Raw genomic sequence first — 21,653 nt, 5'->3', positions numbered from 1 at the left:
CATTTTATCCCTTTTAGGATATTCTGACATTAGCGCATACAGTATACTTGTAACGGCGTTTTATTCCTGTATAAGAAACAGTCACGCCTTGTAACGACAAGACGTTACAGTCAACAAGCCAGTGGTTTGATGACCTCTTTTACAATTGTGGAAGTGCGTCTTTTCATGTTACCTTTGCGAGGTTTCATGACTTCAACTCATATATGTCTCAGCTATTTACAGCTTGGAGTACAAAACTGCTTCTGTCGTACGGTTTGGCAGGTTGTCATTTAGTCTTTGCTGGTTTATAAACCAGGCAATAGTACGCCAACAGAGTCAAAGTTACTTATTTCCCTCTGTTTGAGCAAAATCAAACAGCTCCGTTGCAATATCAATCAGCAAGTCATTTACTACAGTTAGAAAATGGCTTTTCTGCAGTGAGTTTTTTGCTTTTTCGAGCCACAAAATTGTATAATTGCATTTGATCTTCACAATGCGTATTTACCCAGTCCGGTTTCTTCATCACAGGTTATAGCGTTTGCAAATCGCCACAACCATTACCCATTTCGTTTCTACCGTTGCTTATCGCTTCCGGTATTTACCAAGGTGATGTTGCAATGATAGCTCATCTCACATAAGAACTATGTATCAACAAAGTCCTCTATCTTGCGCTACTAAGATATACTGCGGTAGCAGATTAAGTTCGAAAACAATCACATCTAAGTCTGTCTAAACGATATCAATTCCGAAGTAAGATTATAAATACGGTAAATCAAATACTTTTACCTACTACACCAGCAACAACAAAAGTACACGCACACTAGCGGTATATTGCTGTATTCACTTATTAAGAATAAAGATGTGTTTTCAGTTAGTTCGCCACCCTTCACTCGCGTTTCCCACAAAGGGACAAGGGTGCGTATACTCTGGAATGCAAGGATGCGTATAATCTGGACAACAGTCACAGAGAGTCAGGATTTGTATTTAAATTCAACGCAAAGGTTCTAAAACACGACACATTGCTGTCGATAAATGTACTAGAACTCTGTGCATTTTACAATGCAATAGATAAATGTCCTAGAACTCTGTGCATTTTACAATGCATTAAATGATTCGCTTTCAGTCGAACCAGAGATAGACTCTGGTTTCTCTTCAGAACGAATAAATCTTTCGCTTTTTACTAAAGATTTCTGTGGAGAGAAACAACCGTGAGTTTCATGTAATTTTGTTTTTCAGGCCTGGCTCACGCTGCCCTTAAGCAGTCAAACAAAGCAACGGCAGTTGCATACTCAACAACCAGTGAGAACCAAGAAGCCGCATGACAATGCGGCAGGTAACTCAAATCTTCAATGGCTCAGAACGCCATTATGTGAAAATGTCAAGACATCAATCCGTGAGTGGACATCTGTTAGACACACGATCTCACCCGTCAGGGTTTGGATCTTGAAAACTGGACATTAAATCCACAGGTGTTTCATATGTGAGTCCACACAAGGAGGTTACCCTCAAGTATATCAGTATGTGTACATCACATTCATGGGGTCATTCAGCATCGTGTGTCTAGCTACACCATTTTCCGCTTCTCTCTTCGTTGCCAAAACGGATCAGAATACAGTTCGTCACAGTCATACTAGTGGGATCTCATGGGTTTCAGAGAAGTTGCTTCTCGAATTTTCAAGGAATACTTGCACACGATCTGGGCCCGCTCATAATACGTCCAACCTGTTACATCAGGAAACGTTCTTTTACCCATAGTTACCTATGTACCTATTATCTATGTACCGCAGCTGCGGTTGACAGGGTGAGGGTTCAGACCGCCCTCTTAAAAAAAAAAATAGAGCGTTACTGTATCGGTTATACCAACCAGGTTACGAAATAGTAAGCCGCTTAAGGCAGCTCATTATTAAAAAGATTTCGTGTGCTTACATAGGTTGTAAACCTCGGAAGTTTCCAACATCATACTTCAAGTAACCGTATTCTGTTAAACGGAATGGGATGGAAAACTGCGGTCATCTGCACTAAGAGTGCAGGTATCTGTGTGGTAAACTTATTTTCAAAGCGTTTGCTCTATTTGCGTCTGTAAACATCTTTCTACAAGGTGTCACCAAAGTTCAGATTCTATTTATCCCACCTACAGCGCTAGGCGATTTGAGGTTGGGTTCAGATTTATGACAGTTTTCATATTTTGGAACCTTTTCAACAAAAGGGAATTAAGTTTTCATATTTTGGAACCCTTTCAAAAAATGGGGATTAAGTTTCTCACTTTGGAAAACATTTTTCTTCTAGCCTTGGCTTCGGCAATAGTGCTTCGACAGGGGGTTTGTTTTCAGATTTGGTTGCCTTGTATTACAAGCCACCGTATTTGAGTTTTCTCATGACAAAGCAGATCTTCGGACGAAATCCGCTTTCGTATTCTTCACATCAATATACCAATAGTGGTTCCTGTGTGGACAGCACATTCTAAAATTCTGAATGTGGTACACGCGTTACGCGTTTATATATGTACCGAACGACTACAGTACGTGATATGAATACGTTGTTTGTTCTATATGATACTGCAAACTGGGGTTAGCCAGTTTCTCAGCAGACATTATCCAGTTGGATAATAATGACTACAAGTCAGGCTTACTTTAAAGATAAGTTACAATCGCCTACGTCAGTAATAGTTCATCCCACAGGTTCTGTGGGAATGTCACACCCAGCGGGTCGTGGAGCGTCTACAACGCGGCTACATAGCCTTCAGTGCACCACGTTTGTGCACGTTTACACGTTATGATGGTGGCGTCATCAGCTTTTAGCTTTGGCCTGCCTATTGTTACAAGTATCAAACAGCTCTCCCGCCCACGAGGGAAGCTTTGGTACGTCCCAAGAGTACTCCAGTGACCCCTAGTGGATGATAAAGAAAATAGGATTTTGGTACTTACCAGGTAAATCCTTTTCTTTGAATCCATAGGGGGCACTGGACGCCCACCCAGAGCAGTTTTACCTGGGTTGTTTTAAGCTCAAGGGAGCTTACTGAACAAATTTTACTTGTGTGGTATTAAGCTCAAAGAAGCTTATGGTAACACATTTTCACCGATTGGCTCAAATTATAAAGTTCTATCGGTTAAGGTGTCAACTGTTTAGTTGACAATAAGGTGGTGTTAAGCTCAAAGGAGCTTATGGTAACACATTTTCACCGATTGGTTCAAATTATAAAGTTCTATCGGTTAAGGTGTCAACTGTTTAGTTGACAATAAGGTTACAGGTCAACTTTGTGGTTGTCTGTTATGTTATAGGGATTCTCCATTGTCAATCTCTCTATATCCTGTTCGCTCAGTAAAAAACACTGGCAAAGTACACTGAGGTACTTGGGGATATGGAGGGGGGGAGAGTCCTAAATTTAAATATTCAGTGCCTTTGTTCGGCTACGCCCGTCCATATCCCAAGAGTACTCCAGTGCCCCCTATGGATTCAAAGAAAAGGATTTACCTGGTAAGTACCAAAATCCTATTTTCAGTGGGATCTGCTGGACAAATGGTCCGGATCGCATCTTCAAATGCATCAGCGGATAACCCTGTCCCCAAGGACAAGGGTGTCTCTCCTGTGGTGGTTACAGAGTGCTCATCTCCTAGAGGGCCGCAGATTCGGCATTCAGGATTGGGTCCTGGTGACCACGGATGCCAGCCTGAGAGGCTGGGGAGCAGTCACACAGGGAAGAAATTTCCAGGGCTTGTGGTCAAGCATGGAAACGTCACTTCACATAAATATCCTGGAACTAAGGGCCATTTACAATGCCCTAAGTCAGGCAAGGCCTCTGCTTCAGGGTCAGCCGGTGTTGATCCAGTCGGACAACATCACGGCAGTCGCCCACGTAAACAGACAGGGCGGCACAAGAAGCAGGAGGGCAATGACGGAAGTGGCAAGGATTCTTCGCTGGGCGGAAAATCATGTGATAGCACTGTCAGCAGTGTTCATTCCGGGAGTGGACAACTGGGAAGCAGACTTCCTCAGCAGACACGATCTTCACCCGGGGGAGTGGGGACTTCACCCAGAAGTCTTCCACATGATTGTGAACCGTTGGGAAAAACCAAAGGTGGACATGATGGCGTCCCGCCTCAACAAAAAACTGGACAGATATTGCGCCAGGTCAAGGGACCCTCAGGCAATAGCTGTGGACGCTCTGGTAACACCGTGGGTGTACCAGTCAGTGTATGTGTTCCCTCCTCTGCCTCTCATACCCAAGGTACTGAGAATCATAAGAAGGAGAGGAGTAAAGACTATACTCGTGGCTCCGGATTGGCCAAGAAGGACTTGGTACCCGGAAATTCAAGAGATGCTCACGGAAGACCCGTGGCCTCTACCTCTAAGAAAGGACCTGCTCCAGCAGGGACCATGTCTGTTTCAAGACTTACCGCGGCTGCGTTTGACGGCATGGCGGTTGAACGCCGGATCCTGAAGGAAAAAGGCATTCCGGATGAAGTCATCCCTACCCTGATCAAAGCCAGGAAGGATGTAACCGTACAACATTATCACCGTATTTGGCGTAAATATGTTGCGTGGTGCGAGGCCAGGAAGGCCCCTACAGAGGAATTTCAACTGGGTCGATTCCTGCATTTCCTGCAAACAGGACTGTCTATGGGCCTAAAATTAGGGTCCATTAAGGTTCAAATTTCGGCCCTGTCAATATTCTTCCAAAAAGAACTAGCTTCAGTTCCTGAAGTTCAGACGTTTGTCAAGGGAGTACTGCATATACAGCCTCCTTTTGTGCCTCCAGTGGCACCTTGGGATCTCAATGTAGTTTTGGGATTCCTAAAATCACATTGGTTTGAACCACTCACCACTGTGGACTTAAAATATCTCACATGGAAAGTGGTAATGCTGTTAGCCCTGGCTTCAGCCAGGCGTGTCTCAGAATTGGCGGCTTTATCCTATAAAAGCCCTTACCTAATTTTTCATACGGACAGGGCAGAATTGAGGACTCGTCCTCAATTTCTCCCTAAGGTGGTTTCAGCATTTCACTTAAACCAGCCTATTGTGGTGCCTGCGGCTACTAGGGACTTGGAGGATTCCAGGACGGCTGGAGTCAGAAAATCTGACTCGCTGTTTATCCTGTATGCACCCAACAGGCTGGGTGCTCCTGCTTCTAAGCAGACGATTGCTCGTTGGATTTGTAGTACAATTCAGCTTGCACATTCTGTGGCAGGCCTGCCACAGCCAAAATCTGTAAAAGCCCATTCCACACGGAAAGTGGGCTCATCTTGGGCGGCTGCCCGAGGGGTCTCGGCTTTACAACTTTGCCGAGCAGCTACTTGGTCAGGGGCAAACACGTTTGCTAAATTCTACAAATTTGATACCCTGGCTGAGGAGGACCTGGAGTTCTCTCATTCGGTGCTGCAGAGTCATCCGCACTCTCCCGCCCGTTTGGGAGCTTTGGTATAATCCCCATGGTCCTTTCGGAGTCCCCAGCATCCACTAGGACGTTAGAGAAAATAAGAATTTACTTACCGATAATTCTATTTCTCATAGTCCGTAGTGGATGCTGGGCGCCCATCCCAAGTGCGGATTGTCTGCATTACTTGTACATAGTTATTGTTACAAAAATCGGGTTATTGTTGTTGTGAGCCATCTTTTCAGAGGCTCCTTCTGTTATCATGCTGTTAACTGGGTTCAGATCACAAGTTGTACACACCGTACAACTTGTGATCTGAACCCAGTTAACAGCATGATTGGTGTGGCTGGTATGAGTCTTACCCGGGATTCAAAATCCTTCCTTATTGTGTACGCTCGTCCGGGCACAGTATCCTAACTGAGGCTTGGAGGAGGGTCATAGGGGGAGGAGCCAGTGCACACCAGGTAGTCCTAAAGCTTTTTACTTTTGTGCCCAGTCTCCTGCGGAGCCGCTGTTCCCCATGGTCCTTTCGGAGTCCCCAGCATCCACTACGGACTATGAGAAATAGAATTATCGGTAAGTAAATTCTTATTTTTTCAAGGCAAAGACAAACTGGTTTTGCTTGAAAATAATTTCTGCTTTGAATCTAGCACCTGTTTTGCTAGTGTCTGTATTGCTGGACCAGCTAATCGGAGCCTATTACATTTGAGCCTTGGGGGGAATTCAGTTAGCCACAGTAGACTGGCTAATTGATTCCCTGGGGCTATCCAAGTAGCCCCGAAGCCAGCAGTCATCTGGGAGTTTTTTCTTCACTTGCCCCAGTTGGTCGGAAAAAAAAAATCACCCATTAACTCACTCAGTACTTGAACAGGTGTTAACAAGGCTACTGGGGAAATTCAGGAGTCCAATTGAAAAGCTCCGGGTGTTAAAGCCCGAGTCTACTTCCTGTTTTCACCCACGGTAATTTACCACAGGTAATTGAATTCCCCCCTTAGTCTAATTTGTACATTTATTCATAAATCAGTATTAATATTATAAAATTTCCTTTGTCTTTAGATTCCATCTCATCCTTCAAATCTGACACCCGCAATTCCGCACAGGTCGGTTCTTATTAGTTCATTTGAAAGTACAGAATTAAACAAAAATTTAATTATAGCAAAACATAGTTTAATACAATAAAATGTTTGTTTTTTCCCCTCTGGTATAGGTTACTACTACTTTACTGTCTATATAAGTACCATAGGATGTGAACACTTGGTTTAAAGTAAATTGCTTTTCCATCAGGCTTCCCAATAGATACTTGTATCACTGGGCCTATATTTAAACATTTGAAGCTTTAGACCAGTTTTGTTATGCCGCTCTTTACTGCCAGTCTACATAATCTTAGAGGTCAGTGGTCCCAAACTCAGCTGCATTCTTTGACTGGGGCCTCTACTCGGTGGCGTCATTAGGGTTGGTGTCACCCCCATGGACCTCCTCCAACATATTTTTTGTACTAATGTTACTCGTAAATGATAATTCCCATATATCACTGAATGTAATGGCATTTACATAGTATCATGTGGTTAAAGTGACAGTTCGGTAATAAAGCAATAGAATTCAAAGTAAAAATGCATTGCAGTGCATTTTCAGCGCAAGATATTTAAAGGTTTATGTTATGGTATAATCATACTTACCAACTTTTAATGATGCCCTCTGTGAGGTCCATAGGGAAAGGTACAGGTGAGAGGTGTAAGTGGCATGGCTTAGCAAATTACATTATCTTGACAATGCTATCCATACCATAATACCACGATTCCTGATGTTATGTCACTGGCGTCACAGCGCTGTCCAGTTCACTGGGAAAACTTCTCTGGCAGAGTAGACGGGTATAGTATAACACATGGTACCATCTTGATAAGAGGCCTTACATTGGACCTGCATATCTGCAGTAGTCTTTATTATTGAGTATTAGTGTTGCCTATCATTTTGCTATTTTGTTGTTTGCTGTGACATACCCTAAATGGGCTTTTTGTGCACTTAAAATTTTCAAGATTGCATATAGCAGGAAACCTGGGTAGAGTATTCTCTCATCCTGTTGTTGCTTTAAGAAACGTGTCTTATAAAAATGGACACGTTTCCCTACACGTTGATTTAAATAAATAAATGTATTCTATAAACAGTTTAATTCTAATGAATGCATAATATATTCATTATATCTTATTATTCTGGTCCATCCAGGATACATTCAGAAAATGGAGTGTTGGCGGCTACTGACTCTGAGGTAATATGAAATATTGGAGGAATTCACATAAAAGGAACATGTTCCACTTACATTTTCTTTTTTAAATTCAATATATTTTATTTAGTTTTATACAAGAATACAAAACTAAACAGTTACAAATCACAATAAAAAAATAATAATTTTCAAACATGGACAGTCATGTATCCTGTTTGTGTATACACTTGTTTTTTAAAAATCAACTTTCAACATAAAATCAAAAAATCTTCTCACATAGACATCACATATTGCTTAGCAGCACTTATGAGCAACGGACCAATACCAATCCAATACTAGAATTCTGGGATTCTATATTAATGAGATATGCAGTTATATATGGATTACACCAAATAAGTGTGTATTAGTATATTAACAATAAGATATAAGATATGGCTGGCCACGGGCCGTCCATCAATTCCAATATAACATTCCAAATAATTAACTTTCCTACAATCAATACAGACTACTATCACTTCTCAAGTAGCATACTACTAGACACCAGGCAAGCTCGAGGCTGTCGACTTGTTGAATAGGGAGAGTTTAACCATTTCCCCCATATATTAAGGTACGCTTTCCGAGCTAGGTAAACAAATTTCTTATGTGCTGCAGTTTCATTAACGAGAGATATCCAAGACTTTAGTACCGGGGCTTCACTAGCCATCCAAAGTCTGGCAATGCACACCTTAGCTAACGCACACATATTTATAATATAGCGTCTGCTGGATGTTTCAAGAGTTTCCTCTTCTATATCCGACAGAGTACACACCATTGGTGTGAGAATAAGAGAGGGAATTCCCGTTATTACTACAGCATTTATAACCAGCATTTACAGTTCTTAAAAAGTGGTGCATCAAAATATGTTTCTCTAGCATCCATAAGGGATTTTGGGGGAGATTTAGTACGATGGGGTATAGAAGGGATCCAAAGGAGCCAGTGCACTTTAAATTTTCTTCACTGGGTGTGCTGTCTTCTCCCCTCTATGCCCCCTCCCACAGGCAGTTTAGAAAAAAGTGCCCTCAGGAGAGGATGCACATCTCTGAGCTCTAGAGTGTTTTTCTTCAATTTATTTTTCTTGTATGTTATTTTCGGTATGCTGTTTTGGCAACAGCATACCTGCACCGTATGAGTTGGGGGGGGGGGGGTCCTTTCACCGGCCTTGCGAGGTGTCAGAGCCGCTTCCCCGCTGCAGGACAACCGTCCTGAGGGGTTGTTGTTCAGCGGGGCATTGTGCCTTGGCTGTCACAGCCGCAGCACACCGCACACCCCTAACACTGCCTGAAGGTGACGTCTGTGGTGAGTACAAACTGGGGGGGCCCCAGTTCAAAGTGCGGCTGAACACGGGCTCCTGAGGGGGATCTCGCTAGAGCCCCCCGTGTAGACTGGCTATAAATCGCTTGAACTAGCACTTGTGTGATGTTTTTAAACAAAACGGAGACATTGCCAGTGTAAATATTCACTGTAGCTCCGTTGCCATTGGGGGGGGGCGGGGGGGGCCGAGCTACCTCAGAGTGGGACCAGAGGCATTTTGGCACCTTCCTCTGCTTAATGCAGCCACAGACAGCACACACAGTGCTTCCTACCTCACAAGACATGCTGGAAAATTGGTACAGGGTGTAGCAAAGGGGGAGAGCCACTATTGTACACTATCTGGGTCCTCTGTAGGACAGAATTCTTAGTGTTTACTGTGATATCGTAAGTTGACAACCTCACTGGGGCTGTGCAGCTTAAGGGTGTGCTGGTGTCTCCTCTCACATACAGTAGGGCAGGCTTGCTAGTATACTGTCTGGGTGTATGTGTATGTTATTGAGTTTACTGTGAAACATGGGTAAACAAAAACTGTGCAGTGTATGCCACACCAGATTCTCTCCATTGTCATCTGATTCTGTTTCATGTGACAAATGCAGCCAATCTTCACAACTCAGTGAAGAGAATGGGGGAGAGTGTTCAGAGCCCACATGGCTAGGGTCTCTTAAAGTTATGATGTCTTGATATGTCATCAGAACTCACTGCTAATGTGCAGAAAACTCAGCTACTACAACAAGCTGTTGCAGAATTAGCTGCTAGGGCAGATGTTACACAGCCCTTCTCCTCTCATGCAGGGCCACAAAAGCGTGGTTTGCCTGCTCTACTATCTGACACAGATGACGATGTACAGGAGGATGAGGAGAACCATGTTAGTGGGGATCCTGATTCTGCTCAGGATATTGAACCCCTAATTCTGGCTATTCGGGACGTGTTAAAGCTCCCTCTAGAGGACACTGCCTCGCAGCAGTTGTTTTTCTTTACACAAAACAAGCCTAATGTTACTATCCCTGATTCTGCAGAGTTAGATGACCTATTCAAGCTGGCCTGGAAAAATCCAGACAAAAAAATTTCAAGTGTCAAAAAAGTTTTTGTGCACTTTCCCATTTGCTCCTGAAGGTAGGAAATTTTGGGAGAAACCCCCGGGGGTTGATGCGTCAGTTTCTCGCCTGTGCAAAAAGGATGTGCTGCCTCTCCCGGGCTCCTTTACCATAAAAGATCCTGGGGATAGAAAAATAGAAGCCACGCTTAAATCTATTTACGTGGAAGCGGGTATCTCGCAAAGACTGGTCATTGCAGGTTGCTGGATGACCCATTCCATTCATTCCTGGGCCACTCAAATTCAGGAGGGCCTCTCCGGGGCTATGCCTCTGGTCACTATGGTGACCCTCCTGAAGCACATTCAGGACAATACACGCGTCCTGTGTGATTCGCTTAAGGAGATGGGTAATATTAATGCTAGGACTTCTACCATGGCAGTGTCAGCGCGCAGGGCCTTGTGGTTGCGTTAGTGGATAGCGGACGCGGAATCCAAACGCAATGTGGAAACCCTCCCCATTTCAGGGTAATGGCTCTTTGGGGTTGAGTTGGATACGTGGATTTCCAAAGTTACGGCTGGGAAATCCACGTTTCTCCCCTCTGGGGCTCCGCCGGCGAGACGTTCTTACCCGTGTCCGTCTGTTCAGTCCTTTCGGTCTAATAGATTTCGATCTAAGGCCAGAGGTGCCTCCAATGCGGCTAGAGGCACCAGAGGTAAGTCAAGAAAACCTGCCAGCACCAGCTCTCAGGAACAGACCATCAGTTCTGCTTCCTCTAAGACCTCAGCATGATGGTGCCTACCCACCCCGAGGGGATCTCGAGGTGGGAGCTCGACTGCGTCACCTCAGCCACGTCTGTGAGATTTCCTGCCAGGATACCTGGGTCAGAGATCTTGTTTCTCAATGCTACAAGCTGGAGTTCGACAGTGCACCTCCCCAACGATTTTTTAAATCAAGCTTACCAGCTTTGGAAGATATGCGGGTTACGTTGCAACAGGCCATCCTAAAGTTGGCCCAGTCCCATGTCATTGTTCCAGTACCAAGTCCACAACGAGGCAAGGGTTATTTCTCTTACGTCCTAGAGCAGAGGTTCTCAAACTCGGTCCTCGGGAGCTCACACAGTGCATGTTTTGCAGGTAACCCAGCAGGTGCACAGGTGTATTAATTACTCACTGACACATTTTAAAAGGTCTACAGGTGGAGCTAATTATTTCACTTGCGATTCTGTGAGGAGACTTGCAAAACATGCACTGTGTGGGCCCCAGAGGACCGAGTTTGAGAACCTCTGTCCTAGAGGATACTGGGGTCCACATTAGTGCCATGGGGTATAGACGGGTCCACAAGGAGCCTTGGGCACTTTAAGAAATCAATAGTGTGCACTGGCTCCTCCCTCTATGCCCCTTCCATCAGATTCAGTTTAGAAAATGTGCCCGGAGGAGCCGGTCACGCTTACGGAAGCTCCTGAAGAGTTTTCTGCATTTAATTTCTGTTTTGTTGTTTTCAGGCAGGGCTGATTGGCACTAGCCTGCCTGCTTCGTGGGACTTAGGGGGAGAACGGCCCAACTTCCTAGAGAGTTAATGGTCCCGTTTCTTCGCTGACAGGACACTGAGCTACTGAGGGAGTTATTCGCAAGCCACACCACGGAACAGCATACTCTCCCGCAGCACGCCCCCACCCCTAACAGAGCCAGAAGAGAGAAGAGTGGTGAGTACAGCGCCGACATCCTGGTTAGCGGGTCGCCGGCGGGAATGGCGGCACAAGGGTAGGAGCGAAGCACTGAGTACAGGCTGCTCTCCAGGGGGCTAAGAAGGGCATGCGGCTGCGTGTGTCCCGCTGTGAGGGGCGCGCTGAGCCACCAATAATATCCACACTGGCACCTATGGCTGACAAGGGTTTTAACCCTCTGTTAGTCTGAAAATTACCTCAGGCCAGTCTAAATAAAAGCGGGAAGCCGAGCGCCATTAAGGGGGCGGGGCTTCATTGAGAGCGGATCCAGCAGCTCACCAGCGCCACTTTCCCTCTGCAGCATGCTCTGACAGGAATCACAGGGAAGCACAGCTCCTCCAGAAAGACTCCAAGTCTCCTCAGCGGTACCAAGGGATCTTAGAAGGGAGGGAGCAGTGTTAAATACTAAGCCCTCTTGTGGCGACCCAGCTGATAATTTCTTGGCTACAGGGGCGCTGTGTGTGACTGGCTTCGATTTTTGTGTCTCCCTGGGGGCTCTGTGTGGGTTAAACTGTGTTTTTTCCCGTGTGTGTGTGTGTGTGTGTGTGTGTGTGTGTGTCCCTTCACATTACCATGTCCATGGACTGTGTTTCCTGCACGGCTGAGTGCCTTTCTTCCCCTGGAGACTCACTACCCTGTACCCAGGATAGTGCTCATTCTCAGGCTAGTGGGGCAGAACCCCCATGGTTAGCTTACATTAAAGGGATGATATAGAATATTTCAACTAAATTATCCAATAATGAGAAAGAGACATACATTTTAAGACAGTCTATGGATGACCTGATAAATAGAGATTCTGTTCCCATACCAGTGTCTCATACCCCTGCCATTTGCCAACAAAAGCATTCTCTGGCCCAGCTCATACAGGATGACACTGATGACGATACATCAGATCCAGAGGAGGGTGAGGTGAGGTGGATGCGGGGGAAGGGGGTTGCTGTCTTATCACAGGGCATATAGGTCCTGATAGAGGCTATCAGAAATGTCCTGCACATTCTGCATCAAAGGAATTGAATGAAAATGAATTGAAACTTGGGCTAACCCTGACAAGAAATTTCAGATCCCTAAAAGGTTGATTTCATCCTTTCCCTTTCCCCTGGATGATAGAAAGAAATGGGAAAACCCGCCGATTGTCGACGCATTAGTATCTAGGTTGTCACGTAAGATTGTTTCTCTTACGTCCTAGAGGATGCTGGGGTCCACAATAGTACCATGGGCTATAGACGGGTCCCTTGGGAGCCATGGGCACTTTAAGAGTTTAATAGTGTGGGCTGGCTCCTCCCTCTATGCCCCTCCTACCAGACTCAGTTTAGAAAATGTGCCCGGTGGAGACCGTCACAGCTAGGGGAGTTTTTCTAGTTTTATTTGTTTTTTTTAAGGAGATAGGTACAGGGAGGCTGCTGGCAACAGCCTCCCTGCTTCGTGGGACTTAGGGTGGGAGTAGGTTAATGGTTCTCTATCTCCGCTGACAGGACACTAAGCTCCTGAGGGTGATGATCGCAAGCCCCTGAGGCAACCGCTCACTCCCGCAACACTGCTGCCACCCCCTAACAGAGCCCGAAGATTGAGTGGTGAGTATAACACCGGCGCCCCGGTAAGCGTGTCGCCGGCGGGAATGGCGGCATAAGGGTAGGAGCGCAGCTCTGTGAAGCTGCGCTCCGGAGGGCTCAGCGGTACTCGACGTGTTATTTTACCTGTTTAATCTATTAAGGTTATTCAGTCAGCGCCAGGCATTTATCATAATAACTGTCTCCTGGGGCACTGTGTGGCTGGCTCCTTATACTCTGTCTCTCTGAAGGTACTCTGGGGAAAGCTGTGTCTGCATTTTCCTGTGTGTGGGTGTGTGTTTGTATAGCTCACATTACCATGTCTAGGGACTCTGTATCTTGTGCTGCAGAGTGTGTATCTTCTCCTGAAGAGTCTATTCCATGTACTCAGGAATGCAATCTACTGTCTTAGCCTTCTGAATCCGAACCCCCATGGGTGGATTCTATTAGGGGAATGATATCCCAGATTTCATCTAGGATAGCTCATAATGAGACTAAAACACAGGTTTTGAGAAAATCTGTAGAGGTTATGTCTTATTCAGCTCCCACTACAGCATCAAAAGCCCCTGGTATATACCCAAAAAAGCATGCTCTTGCACAGATAATGCAAGCCGACACGGATACCGACTGATACAGAGGACGGTGCTGGGGATATACTCGGGGGGAGGGTGACGGGGTGCAACTCATGATTGAGGCCATTAGGGACTTTTTACACATTACTGATAAGGTAACTGAGCAGGTGGAGGAGGCTTGCTTTACAGACAATAAAGCCTCCCTTACCTTCCCTGCGTCTAAGGAATTAAACTCATTGTTTGAAAAATCCTGGGAAAAAATGGAGAGAAAATTCCAGATCCCAAAAAGGGCTCTCATTGCTTTTCCTTTCCCTGAAGAAGATAGGAAAAAGTGGGAAAACCCCCCTATAGTGGACGTTTCTTATCTTGATTGTCTAAAAGGGTGGTTTGGCCTGTCCCTGGGTCTACCGCTTTAAAAGAGCCGGCAGACCGCAAGATTGAGACTATGCTCAAATCATTAAACACAGCTAATGGCGTGGCTTTAAGACCCACTATTGCCTGTGCGTGGATTTCTAAAGCCATAGTAAGGTGGTCAGGCACATTTACTAGAGGAATTCGATTCTATGGATAGAAGTGACATTGAATTGTTCTTACGTCACATACAGGACTCTGGTGGAGGCCATCTCAATGCAAGGGCTTCTTCCATGGCTGTCCCGGCACGCAGGGCACTCTGGCTGCACCAATGGTCTGCCGATGCGGAATCCAAAAAGATTGAGGAGAACCTATCCTTCACAGGTCAGGCTCTGTTTGGGGAAGCGTTAGATGCGTGGATCTCCACGGCAACTGCAGGTAAGTCAACATTTCTTCCCTCAGCAACACCGCCTGCTAGGAAATCTTATCCTATGCCTACAATGCAGTCCTTTCGGACCGCAAAAGTTAAAAAAAAATTGAATGGCTTCCTGTAGGATAGCACTTTCTGTCAGCGAAGCTGGTAAGCCTGATTTGAAGAATCTGTGAGGTGGGAGTTCTTGAAACTCCAGTCTGTAACCCTGGGTAAAAATATCTTGTACCCAGGGGTCCAGGCATGATGACGCCCAGACGTGACTAAAATTTCTTAGTCTTGCTCCCACCTGCCCGATCTCCAGGCTGGGAGGTCCACCATCATGCCGAGAATTTTGAGGAAGCAGAACCAGGTTTCTGTTCCTGCGAACCTGTTGGTGCAAGTTTCCTCGTTTTTCCCCAACCCCCTCTAAAGAAAGTGGAAGGGGGTTGGGGAATATCTTTCTTTAGAGGGGGTTGGGGAAGATCCGAGACCTCTTCTTCGCGAGGACCTTCTGCAACAGGGGTGGTTCACTTATCAAGACTTACCACGGCTACGTTTGACGGCATGGAGGTTGAATGCCAGATCTTAGCTCGGAAGGGCATTCCGAACAAAGTTATTCCTACCCTGATACAGGCTAGAAAAGGTGTTACGTCTAAACACTATCATCGTATTTGGAAAAAGTATATGTCTTGGTGTGAATCCAAGAAGTTTCCTATAATGGAGTTTCAACTAGGGCGGTTTCTCCTCTTTCTGCAAGCAGGTGTGGATGTGGGCCTGCGTTTGGGCTCCATAAAAGTCCAGATTTCGGCCTTGTCCATTTTCTTCCAGAAACAATTGGCTTCCCTCCCTGAGGTTCAGACTTTCCTGAAAGGGGTTCTGCACATCCAACCTCCCTTTGTGCCTCCTACGGCACCTTGGGATCTTAATGTGGTGCTGCAGTTCCTGCAGTCGGAATTGGTCAGAACCGTTACAGGTAGTTGATATCAAGTTCCTTACTTGGAAGGCTGTCACTCTATTGGCATTGGCGTCTGCTTGACGTGTGTCGGAATTGGGGGCATTGTCATACAAGTGCCCCTACTTGATTTTCCATGAAGATACTGCTGAGCTCAAGACGCGTCAGCAATTTCTTCCGAAGGGTGTGTCGGCTTTTCATATCAACCAACCTATTGTGGTGCCAGTGACTACTGACTCCTCAATTACCTCAAAGTCCTTGGATGTGGTAAGGGCTTTGAAGATTTATGTGAAGAGAACTTCTTGTCACAGAAAGTCGGATGTTCTGTTTGTCCTTTATGATCCCAACATGATTGGGTGTCCTGCTTTTCTCGCTGGATCAGGTTTACTATCCAGCATGCCTATTCTGCGCTGGGATTGTTGTTAAATCTGTTAAGGCCCACTCTACTCGTAAAGTGGGTTCTTCCTGTGAGGATGCTCGGGGTGTCTCGGCTTTACAGCTTTGCCGAGCAGCTACTTGGTCTGGGTCGAACACGTTTGCTAAGTTCTACACGTTCGATACTTTCGCCTCTGAGGAACTAAAGTTTGGTCATTCGGTTCTGCAGGAGCCTCCGCGCTCCCCCCCCCCCCCCCCCGTACTGGGAGCTTTGGTACATCCCCATGGTACTAATGTGGACCCCAGCATCCTCTAGGACGCTTAGTTTTCCTGCAGTTGTTACTTGGTTCAGTACTGCCTTGTTACTTTTGAGTACTGCATTGGTACTTGGTTAAGTACTGTTCAGCCATTGCTGAATTGTTTCAAGCTTGTTAGCTTGGTTTTCTATTGCTCTGTGTGAGCTGGTGTGAATGTCACCACTATCTGTGTATTTCCTTCTCTCAAAGTATGTCCGTCTCCTCGGGAACAGTTTCTAGACTGAATCTGGTAGGAGGGGCATAGAGGGAGGAGCCAGCCCACACTATTAAACTCTTAAAGTGCCCATGGCTCCCAAGGGACCCGTCTATACCCCATGGTAATTAAAATCCTATTCTTACCGGTGCCTGGGGCAGCATCCTTAAAGGACACAGCTGACCGCAAAATTGAGAACATTCTGAAATCACTGTAGATGTTGGCGGAGTTGGCCCAGAGACCCACTTTTGCTTGCGCATGGATCACTAGAGCCATCGCAAAATGGTCAGGTAACCTAATTCACAGTTTGGATACCTTGCCCAGGGGGGACATTGTTTTACTCCTGCAGCATATCCAAGATTCTGCTAATTTTATGGTGGAGGCCTTAAAGGAAATTGGTTTGCTCAACGCACGCAACATGGCCATGGCAGTGTCAGCACGCAGGGGATTGTGGCTTTGCCAGTGGACTGCGGATGCGGACTCCAGGAAGGGAGTGGAAAATCTGCCTTTCACAGGAGAGGTCCTGTTCGGGGATGAACTGGATAAGCTAATATCCAAGGCTACGGCGGGTAAGTCTACGTTCATTCCTTCCTTCCGCTACACTCCCAGCTAGGAAAACCTACACTGCTCCAACTCTGCCGTCCTTTCGGACAGCAAAGTTCAAAGGCAAGTCCAAGGGTTCCTCTTCTACCTTCAAAGGTTATAGAGGAAAAAACAGGAAATCAGTAGCTGCAGGTTTTCAGGAACAGACCTCTGGGTCTGCTTCCTCAAAGCCTTCAGCATGACAGTGGACCGCACTGCCTGGAAGACAGGCAGGTGGGAGCACGGTTACGTTATTTCAGTCACGTTTGGGCAATGTCTTGCCAGGACCCCTGGGTCACAGACCTTATTGCCCAGGGATACAAACTGGAGTTTCAGGAACTCCCACCTCACAGATTCTTCAAATCAGGCTTACCAGCTTCTCCGGAAGCAGGTGTGACTTTACAGGTGGCAATTCAAAAACTGGTGCTGACTCGGGTCATTGTCCCAGTTCCACTCCAACTACAAAACAAGGGTTATTACTCCAACCTTTTTGTGGTACCGAAACCGGATGGTTCCGTGAGACCCATTCTTAACCTCAAATCTCTGAACCCGTATTTAAGGGTGTTCAAATTCAAGATGGAGTCTCTGAGAGTGGTGATCTCAGGTCTGGAGGAGGGGGAATTCCTGGTGTCTCTGGACATCAAGGATGCGTACCTTCACATTCCGATTTGGCCGCCTCATCAGGCGTATCTAAGGTTTGCACTGCAGAACTGTCACTATCAGTTTCAGGCCCTGCCATTTGGTCTCTCCACAGCACCGAGGGTGTTCACCAAGGTAATGGCAGAGATTATGTTTCTCCTGCGCAAACAAGGGAGTGAACATAATACCATACCTGGACGATCTGCTGATAAAAGCACCTTCCAGGGAGAAGTTGTTGCAATCCATTGCTCTCACGACACATCTGCTCAAGGATGTTGGACAGCATTGCCCTCTCAAACCGACTTCTCCAGGATCATGGGTGGATTCTAAACCGGCCAAAATCTCACCTGGAACAAACACGGAGGCTTCCGTTCCTAGGAATGATCTTGGATACGAGGAACAAAAGGTGTTCCTTCCGTTGGAAAAGCCATTGGTAATCCAGTCCATGGTGTGGGATGTCCTAAAAGCAACCTGGATATCGGTGCATCTGTGCATTCGCCTTCTGGGGAACATGGTAGCGTCTTACAAGGCTCTGCAGTACGGAAGGTTTCATGCCAGACCATTCCAGCTGGATCTGTTGGACAAATGGTCCGGATCGCATCTTCACATGCACCAGAGGAGTCTGTTGCCAAAAGCCAGGATGTCTCTTCTGTGGTTGCTCCAGACTTCTCACCTGACCGAGGGTCGACGGTTCGGGATTCAAAATTGGATTCTACTAACCACAGACACAAGCCTAAGGGGTTGGGAGGGCTTTGAAGATCTATGTGAAGAGGATAGCTTGTCACAGAAAATTTGACTCGTCGTTTGTTCTCTATGATCCCAAGAAAATTGGGTGTCCTGCTTCAAAGCAGTCTATTGCTCGCTGGATCAGGCTTACTATCTAGCATGCTTTTTCCACGGCAGGATTGCCGGTTCCTAAAGTACAGGCCTACTCTACTAGGTCAGTGTGTTCTTTCTGGGCGGCTGCTCGGGGTGTCTCGGCTTTACAGCTCTGCCGAGAAGCTACTTGGTCAGGATCGAAGACGTTTGCTAAGTTCTACAAGTTTGATACTTTGGCCTCTGAGGAACTAAAGTTTGGTCAATCTGTTCTGCAGGAGCCTCCGTGCTCTTCCTCCCATACTGGGAGCTTTGGTACATCTCCATGGTACTAATGTAGACCCCAGCATCCTCTAGGACGTAAGATAAAATAGGATTTGAATTACCTACCGGTAAATCCTTTTCTCATAGTCCGTAGAGGATACTGGACGCCCGCCCAGTTCTTCATGTTTCCTGCTCTATTAGTTTCAGCGGTTGCTGTTCCTGTTCAGTTTTGGTTAGCATGGCTTTCCTCTTGTTTGTGTGTGCTGGTTCGAATCCTCAGGCACAGTTTCTAGACTGAGTCTGGTAGGAGGAGCATAGAGGGCAGTGCACACTATTGATTTCTTAAAGTGCCCAAGGCTACTAGTGGACCAGTCTATACTCCATGTTACTAATGTGGACCCCAGTATCCTCTACAGATTACTAGAAAAGGATTTACCGGTAGTTAATTAAAATCCTATTTACTCCAACCTGTTTGTGGTGCCGAAACCGGACGGTTCAGTAAGGCCCATTTTGAATCTAAAGTCCTTGAACCCTTACCTGAAGGTGTTCAAGTTCAAAATGGAATCCTTGCGATTAGTGATTGCGGGCCTGGAAGACCAGGAATTTATGGTTTCCTTGGATATCAAGGACGCCTTTCTCCATATTCCGATTTGGCCGCCTCATCAGGCGTACCTGAGGTTTGCCCTGCTGGACAATTACTATCAATTCCAAGCACTACCCTTTGGCCTGTCCACAGCTCCGAGGGTGTTCATGAAGGTGATGGCGGAGATGATGTTCCAGCTCTGGGTCCAGGGAGTCAATATTGTTCCTTACCTGGACGATCTTCTGATCAAAGCAAGGTCCAAGGAACTTTTGCTGCTCCATATTGACCGCACTGTCCAACTTGTGTCACACCATGGGTGGATCCTCAACTTACAGAAGTCCCACCTGGAGCCGTCTCAGTGGCTCCTGTTCCTGGGGATGTTGCTGGATACTGTGACCCGGAAGGTGTTCGTATCAGAAGACAAGGCGAGAATACTTCAGGAGATGGTCCACGTGTGGCCGACCTGCTCGAATGTCCATCCATCTTTGTATAAGATTGTTGGGAAAGTTGGTCGCTTCATCCAATATGGGAGGTTTCATGCCAGAACTTTTCAGCTAGATCTCTTGAGCAAATGGTCCGGATCACATCTTCAGATGCACCGGATGATACGGCTGTCGCCTCAAGCCAGGATTTCCCTCTTGTGGTGGCTGCAATCCTCCAATCTCCTGGAAGGCCAGGGTTTTGGGATTCAGGATTGGATCCTGCTCACAATGAATGTGAGTCTGAGAGGATGGGGAGCTGTCACCCAAGGGGCGCAGTTCCAGGGCAGGAGGTCAGCCTACAAAGCCCTCCTTCCGATCAACATTCTGGAACTTCAGGCGATCTACAATACTCTGCTTCAGGCCTCTCCTGTCACGATCCGGGTATCTGGACGCCATTTCTTACCCATCAGATGCCTCCTAAGGCTGGCTCAGCGCTCCAGGACCGGATCCCATCTGTTATCCTAATGTTCACATTCCTGCATCCTCTCCTGTCTCTCTGAGACGCTGTCACAGTAACGCCATATTACATCTGGCATGGCGTCTCCCGCGGCCTCCGCCGCCGTCCCTGAGCTTCTGCATGCAGAGTGTCAGAGTGGCGATTACGTCAGCCGCGGCCTCCGCTGTGTCCGCGTGGTTGGATGTGCACTTGTCAGCCTGGCGTCTCCTGTCTCCAGTGGCCGGCGCCGCCATTACTGTTTTCATTACCACATGGATTACAAACCAAACTTCCCTCCAAGTGTCTGCATGGGCGCAGCCATCTTGGATTCTGTCAGCTGATCATTTCCTCCAATCTGTTGTCAATATTGTTAATCTGCATAATTGCCTAGCCAATCCCTTCCTTGCTGCAGGTATAAATACACTGTGCCTGAGCAAGGAAGGCGTCAGTGCTTTGGTTGTCAAACCTAGTTCCTGTTTGTCTCTCTCCTGTGATTGTCTTCCAGGTTCCAGCTCCTGTCTCAAGACTTCCACCATAGAGACCCGCACCAGCATTCCACCTGCGGTGTAGCCTGACTCTCCAATCCATTGTGGATTCATCTGTTTCCAGCTACAACATTACCTGCTTCCAGCCCAGCTTCCAGCAGAGTACAGCTTCTCTTAAAGGGCCGGTGTCCTTTCTACACTTTACCACTCTCCACCGGTATTATTATTTCTCCGCTCTCAAGTTCTACATTTCATTCATATTGCATCGCTCTCAAGCTTAATTTATTATTTAACTGGTTCCAGCCAGTATCCACTCCGTGCTAACAACAGTCTGGTTCCAGCCAGTATCCACAGCAGCCGTTTTATCTTCAGCAACCCAGCTTTTCCTGGAACACCAGCTGGTACAATCCTGGGTTATCTCCATTGCTACAGTCGGGCCTGGTAAGGACTTTCCATCTAGAAGATTATAAGAACTATCTCACACTACCAGTGCCCTGTGGCTCCTGCCACCCTGTAGTACCCAGGAACTGTATTTATTCTTTGCTGACTTTTATGTTTTCTTTTACTGCTGCTGTGTTGCGGAGTTGTCATAATAAACATCATTGACTTTTATCCAAGTTGTCGTGGTCACGCCTTCGGGCAGTTATTATTCATGTTACTTACATGTCCAGGGGTCTGATACAACCTCCCAGGTTCCGGTACATCTCAGCCCCTACAACTGAGGCTGCCTCCCGTCAGCTCAGGCCCTCAGTTGTGACAGTAAGCACTGACCTAATGAATCCAGCCGGAGACCAGGATCAAGCGGCCAGGCCGATGCAAGAACTGGCAGCCCGACTAGAACATCAGGAGGCTGCACAGGGCCACATCATCCGCTGTCTCCAGGATTTCTCTACTCGGCTGGATGGGATTCAGACAACTCTCTGTGGATCAGGCGCGTCTGGTGCGTCAACCACAGTGACTCCAGCTATAACC

General features: G+C 46.6%; 1 protein-coding gene and 1 pseudogene across 6 annotated transcripts in view; both read left to right on the top strand.

Annotated features, from left to right (window-relative positions):
* Positions 1-21,653, top strand: part of LOC134910212 (interferon-induced, double-stranded RNA-activated protein kinase-like) — a 354,989-nt gene that overhangs the window by 101,723 nt on the left and 231,613 nt on the right. For all 6 annotated transcript variants that reach the window (XM_063917987.1, XM_063917992.1, XM_063917986.1 and 3 more), the window contains exons 12-13: positions 6,407-6,450; positions 7,571-7,613. In XM_063917987.1, coding sequence (XP_063774057.1) covers positions 6,407-6,450; positions 7,571-7,613 — 87 coding nt within the window. The remainder of the gene's footprint in view (positions 1-6,406; positions 6,451-7,570; positions 7,614-21,653) is intronic.
* Positions 1,116-1,223, top strand: LOC134913505 (U5 spliceosomal RNA; annotated as a pseudogene).

The sequence above is a fragment of the Pseudophryne corroboree genome, chromosome 4 (genome assembly GCF_028390025.1).
Source record: "Pseudophryne corroboree isolate aPseCor3 chromosome 4, aPseCor3.hap2, whole genome shotgun sequence".
Classification (NCBI taxonomy): domain Eukaryota; kingdom Metazoa; phylum Chordata; class Amphibia; order Anura; family Myobatrachidae; genus Pseudophryne; species Pseudophryne corroboree.
The sequence above is the reverse complement of the archived record's forward strand: the minus strand, read 5'-3'. Positions and strand labels throughout refer to the sequence as shown.